Source organism: Telopea speciosissima, chromosome 4 (assembly GCF_018873765.1).
Source record: "Telopea speciosissima isolate NSW1024214 ecotype Mountain lineage chromosome 4, Tspe_v1, whole genome shotgun sequence".
In the NCBI taxonomy this organism is placed as follows: domain Eukaryota; kingdom Viridiplantae; phylum Streptophyta; class Magnoliopsida; order Proteales; family Proteaceae; genus Telopea; species Telopea speciosissima.
The window spans coordinates 11,320,701-11,337,820 of record NC_057919.1 but is presented as its reverse complement, the minus strand read 5'-3'; the positions used below and the strand labels follow the sequence as shown (position 1 = coordinate 11,337,820).

Sequence of the window (17,120 nt, the reverse complement as noted above, 5' to 3'; positions counted from 1 at the left end):
GGTGGATCGGGGTGTTTTTTCACACATGTGAGCTGAGCCGTGCTACGCCATGGGTGGTCTTTGGCCCACGTATCTATTTTGTAGTTGGTAGTGCTACTTGTGGTATTCGTCCTCTCACATTCTTTCTCCTCCTTGATATTCACAGGAACTCTCTCTCTCTCTCTCTCCACCCTTCTCATGTGAGACCCAATGTATACAAATCGTAAGACACTCCCTCTCCCTCCGGTCTATGCGTCCATTGGCTTGTGTGAGAGGTGCCAACACATGGTGTAGATCGCCCCTCAAAAAAATGATAACATCAAGTCAAAACTCAAAAGAGGCAATTGAGAACGACAAGAAATCAAAATGTGTTGAAGGAGTACCTTCCAATCACATGTGTTCTGCACAATATAACGCTTCTGTCTTGATCTAAGCCACATATTGGAGGGCCCTGCATGTCCGTGGGATGTCGGACAGCTTGGCCTTTAGCCTCTCCTTGGCTCCAGGACCTTTGTACCCTAGAGACGTGGGCTTTGTCATTTTTTTTTATGAATAAAATCCTTAATTACCCGAAAAAAAAAAAAACCACATATTGAGTCTAGTTGCTTGGTTAATGAAAGGGGGAGAGGCACACACGTGAAGCCTTTTTGGGCTGCCAACTAAGCTGCCACATGTACGATTCCCCTGGTCCCCTACCATACACAGAGGGAAGAAAAATGGTCTTTTTGAACTGTTAAACTCTCTCCAGCCCAGATTTCATCAAAACAAAAAAAAAAAACTCTCTCCAGTCCAGAGATACACATTAATAAACAATCTGTACCACCTGACTGTGTCACAGGCATCAATAGTTATTGTACAAAACCACCATTTATATTTGCAGAACAGGTCAGGAACTGAGGTTAATATTTGCATATTGGATACATAGTTAACAATCTTCTAACCAACTCTCTACTTGACCCAGGATAGAAGTAAAAGATGGGAAATCCAAATCCGGTTTAATACATTGGCTCATGGTCCAGTCATCCAGCAGCTTTTCCTCCTCTGTTTCAGGACACAGGAATGGTTGATCCAAAGAAGGCAATGATTGATCATCACTGTTACCATCACAGCTTCCCTCACCCAATTCTGAATTGAGAAGATCAGAGAATTCACAGCAGCAGTCAAGATCTATCATAAGACTTAGTGATGAATCATCTTCTTCTTCTTCTTCCATTGGATTGAATAACTTGGAGGGTTCAATTACTACATTTTCTGGTTCTAATAATGGGGCTTTTTTATTACTATTACTACTACCATGTTCAGCAACTTCTTGGTTAGTGGTTGGTTGTAGAGTAGTAGTACTGAGAAAAACCCGGTTACACCTCGAAGCCTTGGTTCGGATCACACTTGATTCCATTATTGTCCTCGTCTTCTTCTTCTTGTTCTTCAATTTCTCCTTATCATCAAACTGGATCGAGTGCTTTTGTGTCGAACCAGAAGAGGTTTCGTGGCCTTTAACCTTCTTCGATAAACTAGTGTTCCAGTAATTCTTGATTTCATTGTCTGTTCTTCCTGGAAGCCTCCCTGCTATGAGTGACCACCTGCACATTCGTAATTATTTCACATTGATGGTGCCAAGTTCCTAACAAGTGGTATCAGAGCTAAGTAAAAATATGTTTACCTGTTGCCCAAGAGCTTGTGAAGTCTGATAATGAGTTCTTCTTCGTCAAGAGATATGTTACCTCTCTTAATATCTGGTCTCAAATAGTTTAACCAGCGAAGCCTACAGCTCTTTCCACATCTCTTGAGACCTGCAGATATGAAATTAACATTACAAATGTGTTTGTTTTAACTTGTAAATTTAATTAAAATGGAGAACTAAAGATTTTCTCATCACATTCAAACCTGCTTTCTCAGGAAGATCTCTCCATCTCCCCTCTCCATGGATCCTAATGTAATCTGTAAGGATTTTGTCTTCAAGAGGAGTCCAAACTCCTCTGTTCAAGCCTTCCTTGGAACAGCAAGGTCTTCTACCCATTTCTCTCTCTCTCTCTCTCTCTCTCTCTCTCTCTGCTCACAGTGTTTGACACTTCAGTTATGAGAGTATAGTAGTAATTCTTATAGTGCTCAGAAGTTGGAGTTTTCCTTACCAAAAAAAACAGAAGTTGGAGTTTTCCATATCTTTATTTTTATTTTTTCATTTGAAATTTAGCTGGGATTCCATAAGCAACGTGCTTGAAAATTTCATCATTAGAGGTTCAAAAAAAAAAAAAAAGAACAGAATAGAATAGAACAGAAAAAACAGATCACTTTCACGTTTTGCGTAGAAACAGACAAATAAAGGCTACTACAGTACACTAAATCGAGGTTCCAAATTGGTTCCGGTCTAACGGGAGTCGTGGTCAATAAGCAATTTAGTAGGAGAAGTAGTAATAGTTTTTGAATTTTAGTTTTACTTTATTTTATAAATACTAACAGCTCAAGGCGCAGAGGACGAGGCAGGAAAGAAACGAATATTCCCATTAGGGGTAGGGGTATAGGTGTGTCAATAGGTGGTTCGTCCGGATTTGGTCTGTGTATTGGACCAAATCAGTACTATATTGTTAAGCCGAAGTTCAGGTTCGATTTGATCCTTTATCGGAATTCTGCCCATTAAGGGGAAAATATCCCTGCCAAGCTACGTGCAGCCTATGCCCAGACTTAGGACCGCATGAAATGATATCCTTACCCCTAAAATGAAAAAAATCTCATCCTGATTGATGCCTCCGCATACATAGCCTGGGAGGAATCTACTATCCATTAATGAAACTCATTTCTTATAATTAAATTGACAATATATTTAAATAAAAAATTAAGAAAATAAAAGAAGGGATAGTAATATTCTCTGCCTGAGAGCGCACGAAGGCACAAGCTACACCCAGACACTTGGGGTGAGACGTGGCAATCATTTTACTCATTCAGGGTGGCGGGGTAGTCATTCCGCCTATCCCCATGTGTCTGGGTGCGTCTTGCACCCTCAATGCTTTTCTGATCGCATTCCTCTGTGCCAACACATAAGGGGGCAAAATGACATCTCCACCCTCCTAAACCAATGACAATCAATATTATTTCTTCATAAGATTTGGGGTTTTTAAAACCTTAATTTCAACCGTTACAAATACGGCGTAGCTCCTCTCACATTCATCTACCATTCTTTATAAATTTTCTGTTTCTCCCTCAACCCCATCCAACTCCCGTCTCCCATTTGCTAACTACCTTTCCTACACTAGGTTGAAAGACCGGTGCGCTCTCTCTCTCTCTCTCTCAAAATTAAAATCCAAGAGTTAGAATGTGGTCACAAAAGTAAGGAAATTATGGTACCATATCTACCCAAAAAAAAAAATATGATTGTGGTACCATGGACATGTGATTGAAACAGTATAACGACAATAAAGAATAGACCCCCTATTAGCTTAAAACCAATAACAGATCCATGAGGGACAAATGGACAATACTCACTATGCCACCATCATGGTGACACCTCCATGGACGTACATAAAAAGCCTCTTCTAGAGGTATTTTAGTACATAAACTAAGATACCACAGAGATTCAAGGGCATACAAACTATAAATATATAGTACCACACCATTGACTTACTCAATAAGCTTGGCTAGTTGGATCAGCCCCAAGTAGTAATTTAATTTAATTAGAGGTGAAACAAGCCGGGTTGAGTCGATTTTTTTAAAACCCTAGTTCAATCCTGAGTCCTCTTAGCTCATTCCAAGCCCAAGCTGATCCATGGTCGGACTAATATCTCAGCCTCAACCCAACCTTATTAGATTCAACCCAACCCCCTGATTGACCCTAATCTGGTCGGATAGGGCCAAACTAACCTGATCGACCCTTGTTGACTTTTTTTTGTTTTTTTTTGGCTATTTGTGTCCTTATTAGCACTAAAAAATGTAATAAAAAAAAAACATTATCAACATCAATTACTCTTAAAAATAATCCAAAGATTGGGTATACTAGTGGTATACTATATGCTAGCACCTTATGTGTGTATCTCTCTCTTCCATCCTTTGAAGGGTAAGGAAATCATTTTAAAAGGGGAAAGAGAGAGATAGACACATAAGGTGCTAGCATATGGTAAATCCCTCTCCCTTAATATATAGTTATATAAAATTAGAGTGGGAACTATTCGGTCTCACTCTGAATATAGTCCAAAAGGCTCGAGGCTTCAATCCAAGCCCAACTCAACCCTACCTTAGGCTTGAAAGTCTCAACTCAACCCCTATTCGGTCTCAGGACGGGCTCTGATAGGCTCAAGTTCACGGGCCTAAACTTACACCCCTACTTTTACTATTGTAGTAACCAAATAGGTACTAATGGAATTGGGGAAAATATAAAAAAAATAACTAAAAAACAAAAAACAAAAAGCGGGGTTACAAGTGAAAGGATTGATTTTCCCTTCACCTCATCCATGATGCAAAGAAAACCTCTTAAGCCACAATATTTAATCCTTGGATTAGATTGGAAACAGTAGTTTAAACTTTAAAGGATTTAATAATCAATATCAAATCAATCAAACATATTTTGTATGGATAGACATCCCATGTATGTCCATGCATGTGCACCAATACTCTAGACATTACTGTGCACCCCTCCCAACTTTGGATCAGGATCGTCTCCAAGGAGGTGTGCACCTAGGGTGTTGCCAGGAGGCATCCAGCGGCTGAGCTGTGCCGCACACATCTCGGCGCATGCCTAGGGATGTATGCGGCATAGTTCAACGGCTGGCAACACCCTAGGCGTGCTGGGCTCCCCTGGAGACGAGCTAAATTCCCCAACTCTAGTGAAAACATACGATTTATTTTTTTTTTTTTTAAATCATAAAAATAGATGACTCACGTGAATAAATACTTCTCCCATTTCCCTATGGTACCATATATGACCTAAAATAAGGTAAGGAAACGAATAAATAATTGCACCCTTGATAAAAACATTCCTATTTTGATGAAAAATAATGCTATATAGTCATATAGATCACGTGACAACAACAATCATGGACCACTCCTCCTCTCCCCTTTTCCTATTTTGATTATCAGTAAAGCTTCTTTTTTGGACATTAATAGTCTAATTAGATGCCTAATCCTTAAGGGCAGGAGCATTGTTTGAGGAACCTAAGAAAAAACTCGATTTTTATAAATGGAAATCGGCAAGAATCAGTAATAAGATCCAGCCAGTTCTGATTCGATATTACCGGATTCCAATTCTTAGAACCATGAGTAGGAGTGCTCTTGCTCCTGATCTTTAGAGTATTACTGGCATAGCCTATATAGTTAATCTCCTTTTTTTTTATTTTCTATCAAACCAAACACAGCCTTATTGTAAGAATGTGCTAGATAGAGCTGATCAAATTGATTTCAAATAAGATATCTCAAAATTCCAAACAAACAAATGAAACAAAGAAGGGATTTGCCAACTTAATTAAGAGTTTAGAGTTAAGACTCATGGTTTGAAGTGGGATTAGCCAGGTTGTAAATTTCTAATGTTCCAAAGAGCAAAAGATGAGAGCAGAACAGATCTCAAGAAACCTAACAAATACAGATTTACTGTATCAATCGCAAAGCGGCCAACGTTTATTGCTGGTCGGAAAAAAAAATTAAATTAATAGATGGCGTCGCCTAATTTGGCAACTGCCTCTCACGTGATGACCCCACGAGACTTCTAGAGGTTAAACCTACTCCCATTTATGTGTCCGTAAACGGCACTGATATCTTTAGAGACGTGGCTTTTAAGGTCAGGGGGTCAGTCACATTGTTAATCTCTCTGTAGGAGATCGTTGTCTCATTGTGTAGCATTGCCAACGTGGAATCAATGGGATCGCACATAGGAGATTTACTGGAATGGAATTTTTAATGTCACTAACGGTTGAACGGTAAATTCATGTAATCCTATGTTTGGACATAGAAACCATGTGACCAATTAATATTCTTTTTCTCATTTTTTTAAATAATGAAAAATTATTAGTGTATTTCGGTTTTATTTTTCCGTACGTCGAAAATAGAGATCATGGTTTAGATTATATGTCAAATTTCATAGTGTATTTCAATCAATGGAAAAAGACTCACCAACGGATCCTTTTCCATCATGCTCTCTCACAAAGAAGTGAGGGCCTCACATGTAATTTTTTATTTTTTTTATTTTTTTTTTTAATTTTAAATTGTGGATCCACATGAATGATATATTTTTTACAAAACTAATTGGTGTACCATACAGATTTGCGGACAACATGAGAAACCCTCTCCGTTTTGATATAAATTACATATATGTATGCATGTGTACCATTACTCTAACCATTATTATACAGTCTCCTAAATGTAAAGCATAAACAAATGGTTTAGACATCACCTTATTTGCCGTGGTTCCTCAAAAATGGCCATGGACGAAAAACCTTCCCAAGTAAAAACACTATAAAAAAAGAGAACTGGAGTGGATCTCTCTGCTGCACAGACTGCCTCATTACCTCTGCTCAAGCACCTTACCCGAATGAGAGTAAGGTGATCATTGTGCATGGCCCTGTATCTGCGCAGCAGGATCGTTAGGGCAGCCTGCGCAGCAGGATCGTTAGGGCAGCCTGCGCAGCAGACGATCGGGATCCAGTAAAAAAGACACTGCGTGAGAAACTTTTTCCCTGATGGGATTAATTAAGTCATTGAGTACTTCGTTTTTGTGGAACCACGTTTCTTCTTTGTTCACAGCCACTTATAACAAACAACCCAATAAACAACTGGTTTTTCCATGAAAAAAAAAAAAAAAGAATAATTAAATAACTGGTTTGTTTCCAATTTGTTTTAGAAAATAGAGAGAAAATTCAAAACTTGTTGATTTCAAGATCCAAACGACAACACAAACCTAACCACCGATCGCAAGTCAAGGAACATGCAATAACATGGACCATTATCACATAATTATTTTGAGACAGCATGAGTAATGCATGGAGCATGTTTGCGTCTCACTGGGCTTGAAAAATCCACTGCCTCACGTCCCAGCCATAGCACCCACTATAGTATGGTCAAACCAATCACGAAGAGTTAGACCAATGGATTCACAGTATAGAAATCTAGAAGACACATCTGTTTTTTATTTTATTTTTTGACAAGATAGAGATCATTGTCTGATCATGTAGTTTCTGCACCTATGAAAGGGACTAGTGAGAGAACGCGTAACAACATCAATATGAATGAGATATTTGATTTTATAGGCCAACTAAAGAGGGCGAGGCAGGTTTCGTACTCGAGACACATCAGAATTGTAACTTATTCGGATTTGGGTAGAACTCATCTTTAAAAGCTAACCGTTAAGGAGAAGATGTCTAAGTTTTTATAATTCTTTACATTGGGCTATTCACATCTAATGTAGAATAATTATTTTTGTATGTAATCCCACCATGATACCCTAACTAATAACTACCGGTGACATTTGAACTCAATCAAATTTGGATAAGGATCGTCTCCAGGGAGCCCAGCGCTCAGGAGGCATCCAACGGTTGAGCTGTGCTACACACATTTCGACGCATGCCTGGAGATGTGTGCGGCACAACCTAACGACTGACAACACCCTAAGCATGCTGGGCTCCCTGAAGACAAGCTAAATTCATCAAATTTGCTAGTTGATAATATAAAGCTTTGAAATTCCATTATTTTTTGAAAAATAATTTGTTAATTGAAAATACTAAGAAAAGATACCAAATCATTACATAAAGAATTGAGTTTTCCCACGAAATGATTTAAGTTTCCATCATTCCATGGAAGGACTCAAGAAGGAAATTATTGAACGATAGTTTTCTACGTCACCACTGACGAAAGGGTTCCCGCATAACATAAATGTTTACCATACATATGGCAGCTCAAATGTGATCCAAATATTGTCAGTAAGTAGAGTACAATGTTCCTACCACATGTAAATGTCAAGATTCAGCCCAAAATAATGTTGTGGTGATGTAGCAAAATAAAGATTTAAAAATCCACGATTACCAAGAGGGTACATATATACCAATGACTAAAATTACCACAAGGCTACATCAGGTGTTCAATCGACTTACATTCTCACGAGACAATGATTAAAGACAATTATCATAAGTGATACAATGAATTTGGCCATATGTAATTTCCATAAGTCCATTCTATTCAAGAGTCTATATTATCATATTGTAATTTTCACCTGACACAATGAATTTGGCCATTTGAGGAAGAATCATGTGCTAGTGTCTCTCTCTTTTTCTCCTATGAAATGACATTTTTGCCCCTATTATAAGAGTAGAGAGAGACACAGGGAGGCATTAGCGTAGATTATACAATTTGACACAAAATTCAATCCCAAGAAAAAAAAATCAAATAACAAGTTGTTAGAAAGATCCTAAAAAGAGAATCACAATCAATGATCATGGCCAATTGGTAGGAGTTGAAAAATAGTATTAAATAATTGATAAAATCAAAAAAATACATGATGTAAAAGTGTACTTCACTCCCTGTTTCTCTCCATTATCTCTTTATTTCACGGTGTCTTGTGAGAGGCCTAAGAAACACCAAGTAGAGATCTTTTTCCATGTATAGGGATCTCTCTTTTCATTAAATATAGAGTAAATTACTTGTACACCCTAGAACTAGTCCAAAACTCACATAACCCCCCCCCCCCAAATCCCCGTATCCCCCTTTTTTTTAAATTACAACCGCACACAGTTTGAGTAACGGTGTCACCTTCCGTCTCTATCTCCGACACTCCTCTCCCTCCCCCTTCCCTGACCTTGCTAGCTCCAGCTTCCCCCTCCCCCGGTATTTTTCGAACCCAACCCCTCCTCCGACCTCTACTGTCCTACCCTCCCCAGTCCCCCAAATGAGAGAGATCACTCGCAGGTATATTCTTCATTTTTTTTTAATGTTAAAATTCATTGTTCCAGGTTTTCTGGATGGGTAAGTTGGGATCTAACTCATGAGTCATGAGGTAATGATCAGAATATCAGTCGCATGAGCAAGGGCGGGGGGGTGAGTAGCCATTCTATACTTGACAATAATAGTCTCTAGCCAATGATAGTCTAATTGCATTGGTGATATCCTTGTACAAGTACCATCCAAGGCCTTCCAGGGCCAATCACATGGAATCTAATCTTCTTTTGGGTCCCATAGTGGATTTCATGTGATTGACCCTAGAAGGCCTTGGATAATACTTGTACAAGGACATGATCCGCATTCATAACACTTAACCTGGTTTTTTAAAGGATACATGTGTAAGACCTCCTCGACTGTAGTACTTGATTTTTCTTTCCTCTGTCGGCAGTGGCTGCTGTTGTAGCCTTACTCTAAGACGGAAGCAATGGTTTAGCCTTCTAGAAGAAGGCCGGCAACAATGGTAGTTGTCATTGCTATCATCTTCTTTCACCCCAGCAATTTTCGTTTTCTTTTCTGAAATTTCGACAGCTCTATTGTAGGTGCTGCTACTGTGGTCTTCTTCCATTACCTTCATTGTAGATGGAAGGGTTTGCAACGAATAAGCAGACATAACTGTTTTTATTTTTGATTTGGAGGTTTTGCAAAGAAGGGTAAATTTGTCCTTTAAAGGTGGTTTGGCCATTACGTAAACACTAACCCGCTTCATTTAACAGGGATCAACTAACGGAGTGGTCATATCCATTGTATATTTCTGACTGTGGAGGAAGTACGTGATATTTTTTTCAAAATGTAGGGGTTACGTGAGTTTTGGGCTAGTTCTAGGGGAGGTACTAGTAATTTAATCTTAAAATTACAATTTCACCACCCGCTATTGGTTTGACATTTAATGTAGAACGGCAATATAAACTATAGGGGCGCTCTTCTCTGTGCTGTAGCGCAGCCTCCGCCCATACAAATGGGGGTAGGCGCAATGACCATCTTGCTCCTTGCAAAGGCTGTCCATGTGCCTGTGCGCAGACTGCGCTGCGGCTCAGAAGACATTCTCCCTATATCACTATCCCAAGGGTTTCTTACAAGGACTGTGTAAGAAAGAATCTGTACGTTAAACCAATGAGGAATTAAAAAATGATATCATCCATATGAGGTCCACATATAGTCAGAATAAGAGAGAATAACAGTGTAGGTCCCATTATTTACTATTTGAAAAAGGTATAAAGGAATCTACACAAAGACACCGTAGCAATCTTTTCCATTTATTTAGTGACCCAAAAATAAAAGGAAACGAACAGAATTGTTCAAACATACAGATCAGCCTTCCAAATCAGCAGAGCCAGCTGAGAAGGTGCCGGCTAGTGTACATTGTCCCCAAAATCTTGGCATCAAATCACACCTTCAGTTAGGGGTTGGGTTGTGGAAAAAGGATTTTGTCCAACCGTGGCGGAAGCTGGAGCGTCCAGCCCCGCTAAACAACAGCAAAAACAGGGGTGGGGTGATCATTTCACATGTAGGTCCCACATAGCCCCACATGTGAAATGACCACCCCACCCCTGTTTTTTCTGTCGTTTAGCGGGGCTGGACGCTCCAGCTCCAGCCACGGCTGGACAGGAGCCAGGTCTTGGGTTGTGGGGGTAGTTTAAAATGTAAGCCCATTAAAAGAAAAAAGGCCCTTGTTTACTGGCCCTACCAAACTTTGGGTGGGAGGTGGCGTTAGTAAAAATTGAACTCTTGACAGACCAACCAAGGCTGGAAGTGAAAAACAAAAACAGTACCATTTTTTCTTATAGAGTTTTGTTTCCTTGGAAGTAAAAAAAATAAGAGGCATATGGTTCTACTTTGGGTTCATAGTTTTATGCTCAAATATTGTAAAATAAGAGAAATGTAACTAAACATCCAGGCATGTTACACTGAAACAATTGGCGAAAATTTAAGATTTCACATGCAAGTAATCCTCCAAATAAATCTCATCAGAAGAAATACAGGACCACAACAGTAATTAAACTTAACCATCCCCGTGTATTTACAAATTTTTCTTCCACCAAGTGATTTGAATGGGATCACCGACGTTATGTAATAATCCCCTTTCTATTATGTAAAAGAGTTAATGTCACTGGAGAGATCAAGTGAGAGTGAAAGGTATGCCATGAAGCTGCCTTATAGATTCAGTGAGGTTGGCAAAACCCTTTCCAACCAAAGTGATCCCATCCACAGCCTAATTAATTTACTCAAAGCCACCAAATTAAGCAACTTAAAAAAGATTATCATATTCATGAAGGATAACAGAACTCAAATTGCGATAGTTCACAAGCATGTATTAAAACTGTCAGGACCCGATATTTCAAGGAGCACAGGAGCACGAGAAAAGAATCAATGGGAAAGAATATCAGATTCCATACAAAATTATGATAGAATTATGGTTATAGGGAAGAGGAATATCTAACCCATCATACTAAAGACTTGCTTCCAATTTCAAAATAGTTGCTGCCATCATCGATCCCACTCAGCCTTCGTAGTTATCTTCAACTCCCTCCTCATATTCACCCTCCTCGTCATCCTCAACAGTGGCATCCTGGTACTGCTGATACTCTGACACCAAATCATTCATGTTGCTCTCTGCCTCTGTGAACTCCATCTCATCCATTCCTTCTCCAGTGTACCAGTGCAAAAAGGCCTTGCGCCGGAACATTGCTGTGAATTGCTCACTCACCCTCCTGAACATCTCCTGAATTGAAGTCGAGTTACCAATGAATGTTGATGCCATCTTAAGCCCTGTAGGGGGGATGTCACAGACACTCGACTTCACATTGTTGGGGATCCACTCCACAAAATATGATGAGTTTTTGTTCTGAACATTAATCATCTGCTCGTCAACTTCCTTGGTGCTCATCTTCCCCCTGAACATAGCTGAGGCAGTCAGGTAGCGCCCATGTCTCGGATCTGCTGCACACATCATGTTCTTTGCATCCCACATTTGTTGGGTCAGCTCTGGTACAGTTAGAGAAATGTAGTTCTGCGATCCACGGGAGGTCAGTGGAGAAAATCCAACCATGAAGAAGTGGAGCCGGGGGAATGGAATAAGGTTCACAGCCAGTTTCCTCAAGTCTGAGTTCAACTGACCTGGGAACCTCAGACAGCATGTCACACCACTCATGGTCGCTGAAATCAAGTGGTTCAGGTCACCAACTGCATACAAGGTAGTAAAATTAAGGTTGTTAAGTGTCGAAGTCCATATTTGTGTAGAACCGTTTATGAAAGCAACTGACAACATAAAACTCACAGCTTGGAGTGCTGAGCTTCAGGGTCCTAAAGCAGATGTCATAGAGGGCTTCATTATCTAGGACCATGCACTCATCAGCATTCTCCACCAACTGATGCACAGACAGGGTGGCATTGTAGGGCTCAACAACTGTATCTGAGACCTTTGGAGAGGGGAAAACTGAGAATGTAAGCATCATCCTGTCTGGATACTCCTCCCTCATCTTTGATATCAGGAGGGTTCCCATCCCAGAGCCTGTGCCTCCTCCAAGAGAGTGACATACCTGAAAACCTGGCCAATACATGAGGCACATATGAAGAGCAATTAGATCTTATTATTAATTATCATGTTGAACAAAGCAAACAATAAAATGTAATAGAAACTAAGAGCAACACATTGGGAGTACATAAACTGAGTCAATTTTCATTGAGTGCGTTAGTTGAGTCCCACAAGATAAGATCATCATAATCTCTGGACTATGGGTGTGTTCTAATCAGTTGAGTCCAATTATTTTCTTTGTCAAAGGATTATACTTAATCAATAGATTAAAAGTCTCGATGCATTGTAAGTTTTTCTTTGCTTTATTCCATTTTTACTCCACTAACCATTGTCTGGCATGCCAATCTTGCTAAGTATGATGACTTACTTAACCAAGTTTTCCTTCTCAAGTCGCATTGCAGAAAGAAAGAGTGAGATCGATGCTGTGAGATATTAAGCTTGTGATTCTCCAGCAATGAGATATTTATCTATTTCTTAAGTCTGTCAATATCCAAAAAAAAATTGTGGGGATGCCTTTTGTTAAGGATCTCATAGCAGAGAGGAGGTTGGGAGTGCAGCCTAGTAGTGATCTCGATACCCTCTTGTTAAGGATCTCATAACAATATATTGAATTCCAGGTAGTTACAACTGAGCGATTAGCCAACACAAATTGTTTAAAAGGGATTCCTCAGACATCAGAACCAATAGTAAAAACGACAAAATCATAGGATCTCTTAATTTGAAGGATGATCCAATGGGCAATCACCATCATAAAATGACCAAAGATCAATGCAAGAGAAGAAGAAACTAATTTTGGGAAGTTGATATACAGCACTTTAACAATGACTTGCATGGTATCATTGTAGAATTCCTTTACGATTCACAAATTATTATAATAATATGGATAATAATAACAACAACAACAACAAAAAAATATTAGGAGGCACAAAAGAGAGATCACCAGCATTCAAAACAGGGGAAGAGAAAAGCCTGGATGGATCGACACTCAAATATCAAAGATTTGAAGGGAAAAGAACAGATAGAATTCTAAGAGAAGTACTAACTACTAAAATTCTAAAAAAGACTACAGAATATTATGCATCAAGGCTTCCACAATTTAAGACAGCATCACATTCTCTTTCTATGGAAATGCAACAAGAGGACTCTTCATTCATGAGGAAAACAAGGAATAGAATTAGATCAAAATCGAAATCACAGGCATCTAAGCCTTCGATCAAAGCATCATATATCATCAATAAAATATGAAGAGGAGAGATAACTCATCCTTCCAAACAAAACAACTAATCCTGTCATTGTGAAATATTATAATTTTATTATGTAAGAAGAAATGAGAAAAAGACATAAATTTTTTGAAATTCATCCGATCCCATGCAAGAAGCGCTCTCCTACCTGATCTCAACATCTCAACTAAGAAACGTCAGAAAAAGAGCATAATGCCACCGGATGATCCTCTACCGCTCGAAGTTGGATAAGGCTTAAGAGAAAGATTGCATCCTATGAAAAATTGTAGAAAAATCTAAAATATAAGCATCGCAATAGAGGTTGATTGTCTAACTATTCAAGATTTCAATGGAAATGATCAAAAGTACACCAACTACCAGCAGATCTCATATCCCACTCCAAATATTAAATAGATCATAATTAGGATCAGTAACTCCGTATGATAAAAGAATGCAAAATAGAAAAACAACCTTGTCTAAATCATGTGCTATAATAGAAAACAAGAATTCAACTAAAAAACACAAAATGTCCTAAAGAGGATAAATAAAAAAGCCGATACCTTGCAAACAATCACAATTTTCAGCCTCTTTACGAACAACATCAAGAACAGAATCGATCAACTCCGCTCCTTCAGTGTAGTGGCCCTTGGCCCAATTATTTCCGGCACCAGATTGTCCGAAAACGAAATTATCGGGGCGGAAGATCTGACCAAAAGGTCCAGATCTGATGCTATCCATCGTCCCCGGCTCCAGATCCATAAGAACAGCCCTAGGCACATATCGTCCACCGGAAGCCTCATTGTAGTAGACATTGATCCTCTCGAGCTGCAGATCGGAAAATCCACCATTGAATCTCCCCGTAGAATCGATGCCATGTTCGTCGCAGATCACTTCCCAGAACTTGGCTCCGATCTGGTTTCCACATTGTCCACCTTGAACGTGAAGGATTTCTCTCATGGTTTCTTCTCAGAAATCAAGATCAGGCTATGGATTAGATTTGGAAGGAGTTCCGACCGATCTATCTGCGTGACAAGAACTGTTGGGGACGAAGGTATAAATAGGCGCCGCGGAGAGACCTAGAGAGAGATTCGGTAATAAGCCAATAATCGAACAGCGGGATATTTTGGTTTCGAAAAAAGGAGCCTTGCGAAAGCGGGAATACCGAATGCGGAATGCCTACACCAACGTTTCGTTGTCCGTTTCAGTTTCAGTTTCGGCTTAGGTCGCAGAGTAAAGATATTTGCTGTAACGAAACACTTGTACTACGGGGAGCCGCACGAGTGCACTGCCTTGTTGGCATAGACCCAGCCGTAAAAGTGAAAGATGATCTGATCCCAGTCCCACCAATAAAGATACGAAAGTTGTGGTTTAAGATCCGGGTCCATAGCGTACACTGTAGACTCCGGGTCTATTCTATCACCGACTAAGCGTAGCTGTAGTAATTAATACTTACCACCGATTTAACTGAGTTGGCAGTAGGGCTTAGGTCATGGTAGATCTGGCATCTTCAGATGCTGGAATCGGAGCTTATTTTTTATGCTCTCTGCGGCCATTATATTGGTTTGCCTCACGGTTCACGGATATCCCACGTAAAACCTCCGCAGGGGATCTTCTCGTCCACCGATCAGCGGATCCAACATATCACATGGGCATGTCCATTTGCTGCTGCCAGCCTGCGGCCTACAGGTGGGGACCAACAGCATAGAATCTAGATTCTGGATGATGGGCCAACTGGCAAATCCAAGGTTAGATTAGAGCGAAAGATGACATGAAAGAGTTAAGGGCAATAGTTATCAGTGGAGGAGTGTCGCTGTGTGGTCCTTGCATCCACGCAAGGCCAATTGGAATGCACGCAGCGGCATCAATAGGATGGTCATTATCACTTTTTATGGGGGGCGAGGCGATCATTTCGTCCCTCTGTGTTTAAGGTAGGAGTACACTCTCCGGCAACAACATCAATAGGACGATCATTACCATCTTTCATGGGGGTGGGGCGGTCATTTCGCCCTTCTATGTATCTGGGCCCTGGGGGCAAGGGTACAACTCCCCCCATAGAGAATAAGTCTCCTAGATTTATGGTAGACTAAGGTTAAGATGATGCACTATCAGCTTTCTTAAGAGCTTCCGTCCAGTCTATTGATGAAAGGAGTGCATATTAACCAAGAATTAATAATGAAAGGCCATTCATAAGGTCAGATCAATGTTGTGGATGAAGAGATTCTCTTTCAATTGTAGGCGATGAAAAAATTTCTCCTTTATCTTTTGAGTCTACTTATTAAATAGGAATACTCTATGTAACCAACTGAATATGTATTAATGTTTAGTTTACAATTTCTTTTCACCAAATAAGAATAAGAAGAAATTTACCAAGATAGGAGAGTCATATCACGTATGGGTATGAGGTAGACAGAAGTAACTAAGAAAGAGGGAGACTGTGAGTATGAGGTAGAGATGAGGAATTTGGCTCCTCTCTAGGGAGTCCATCGCCCAAGGAGTGCCCGAGGACACATCCAACAGCTGGGCTGTCGTGTACAAATCCCGACAGGTGCCAAGTCAGCATGCACAATGCATCGGAATGTGTGTGCAAAAGCCCAGCCGTTGGATGTGTCCCTGGGTGATGGACTCCGTAGAGAGGAGCCGGATCCAGATATGAGATGAGTAGGAGACTTGTTACAATTTTTTTTCTTTTTTGGTAAATACTTTTGTTAGAGTTTTATGTCTATTCGTTGAGAAATTTAGCTTTCCTATTAGAAGAGTGATGTATCAATTAAGACTATTGGGTATCTAGGAAACATCTTGAATTGGCCTCGTGTCAAATTTTTAGAGTAAAATTCACTCATGTGTCATCCCATGTATGTCGTCCACATATTGTATTTGCTCACGCCTCATTGTACTTTTCCTATCCATATATTGGCATGCACCTTCCTAAATTTTTCAAAGCTAGCTCCTTTTTGCCAATCAGTCAAATCCATTGGACTAAAACTGGACACATAAGCAAGGGAACTTGAAATGTCAACCGCATATGGCCCACTCATAGCAAGATATATGTGTGCATAATAAATAAGGAAGAAGGTTCCCTTTGATACCTCTGTGCAGTTTCAAGCGTTAGGAGAGAGGGATATTATGAGAAACCTAGACAATGGGGGGTATATAGGAATCTCAAAGGGAAGTGCTATCACAAAATGGATGGGGGTGTACAAAATTGGTTTGGGTGCTGGCGTCGTGGGGATCTTTTCTCCAATAAATAATTATCTACTTTGCGTAGAGTAGAAATCATAGTTTTAATTCATAGTATTGGATCATTGATATCGTTGTATCGGATAACATCAATCCAAATTGCTTGCAAATTCAAAAAAAAAAAACCTTTTACCTGCTACCAACGATACGTATTGATATTCGTCATGGTATCAATCACTATTGATACCAATACCTAAAACTATGGTAGAGATACTTTGCCCAAACAATTCATCAACCAATAATAG

The 17,120-nt window shown here is 39.8% G+C and overlaps 2 protein-coding genes across 2 annotated transcripts; both read right to left on the bottom strand.

Annotated features, from left to right (window-relative positions):
- Positions 1–904: 904 nt before the first annotated feature.
- Positions 905–2,039, bottom strand: LOC122658958 (transcription factor MYB1-like). The gene is made up of 3 exons (XM_043854127.1): positions 1,864–2,039; positions 1,640–1,769; positions 905–1,559 (listed from the first exon to the last, which is right to left on the bottom strand). Exons 1-3 carry the CDS (start codon positions 1,994–1,996, stop codon positions 905–907), a joined length of 918 nt encoding a protein of 305 aa, XP_043710062.1. The 5' UTR covers positions 1,997–2,039.
- Positions 2,040–11,196: 9,157 nt separating this feature from the next.
- LOC122657568 (tubulin beta chain-like) lies at positions 11,197–14,679 on the bottom strand. The gene is made up of 3 exons (XM_043852306.1): positions 14,199–14,679; positions 12,161–12,430; positions 11,197–12,066 (listed from the first exon to the last, which is right to left on the bottom strand). The coding sequence occupies exons 1-3, from the start codon at positions 14,593–14,595 to the stop codon at positions 11,384–11,386; spliced, it is 1,350 nt and encodes a 449-aa protein (XP_043708241.1). The 5' UTR covers positions 14,596–14,679; the 3' UTR covers positions 11,197–11,383.
- Between the last annotated feature and the right edge of the window lie 2,441 nt (positions 14,680–17,120).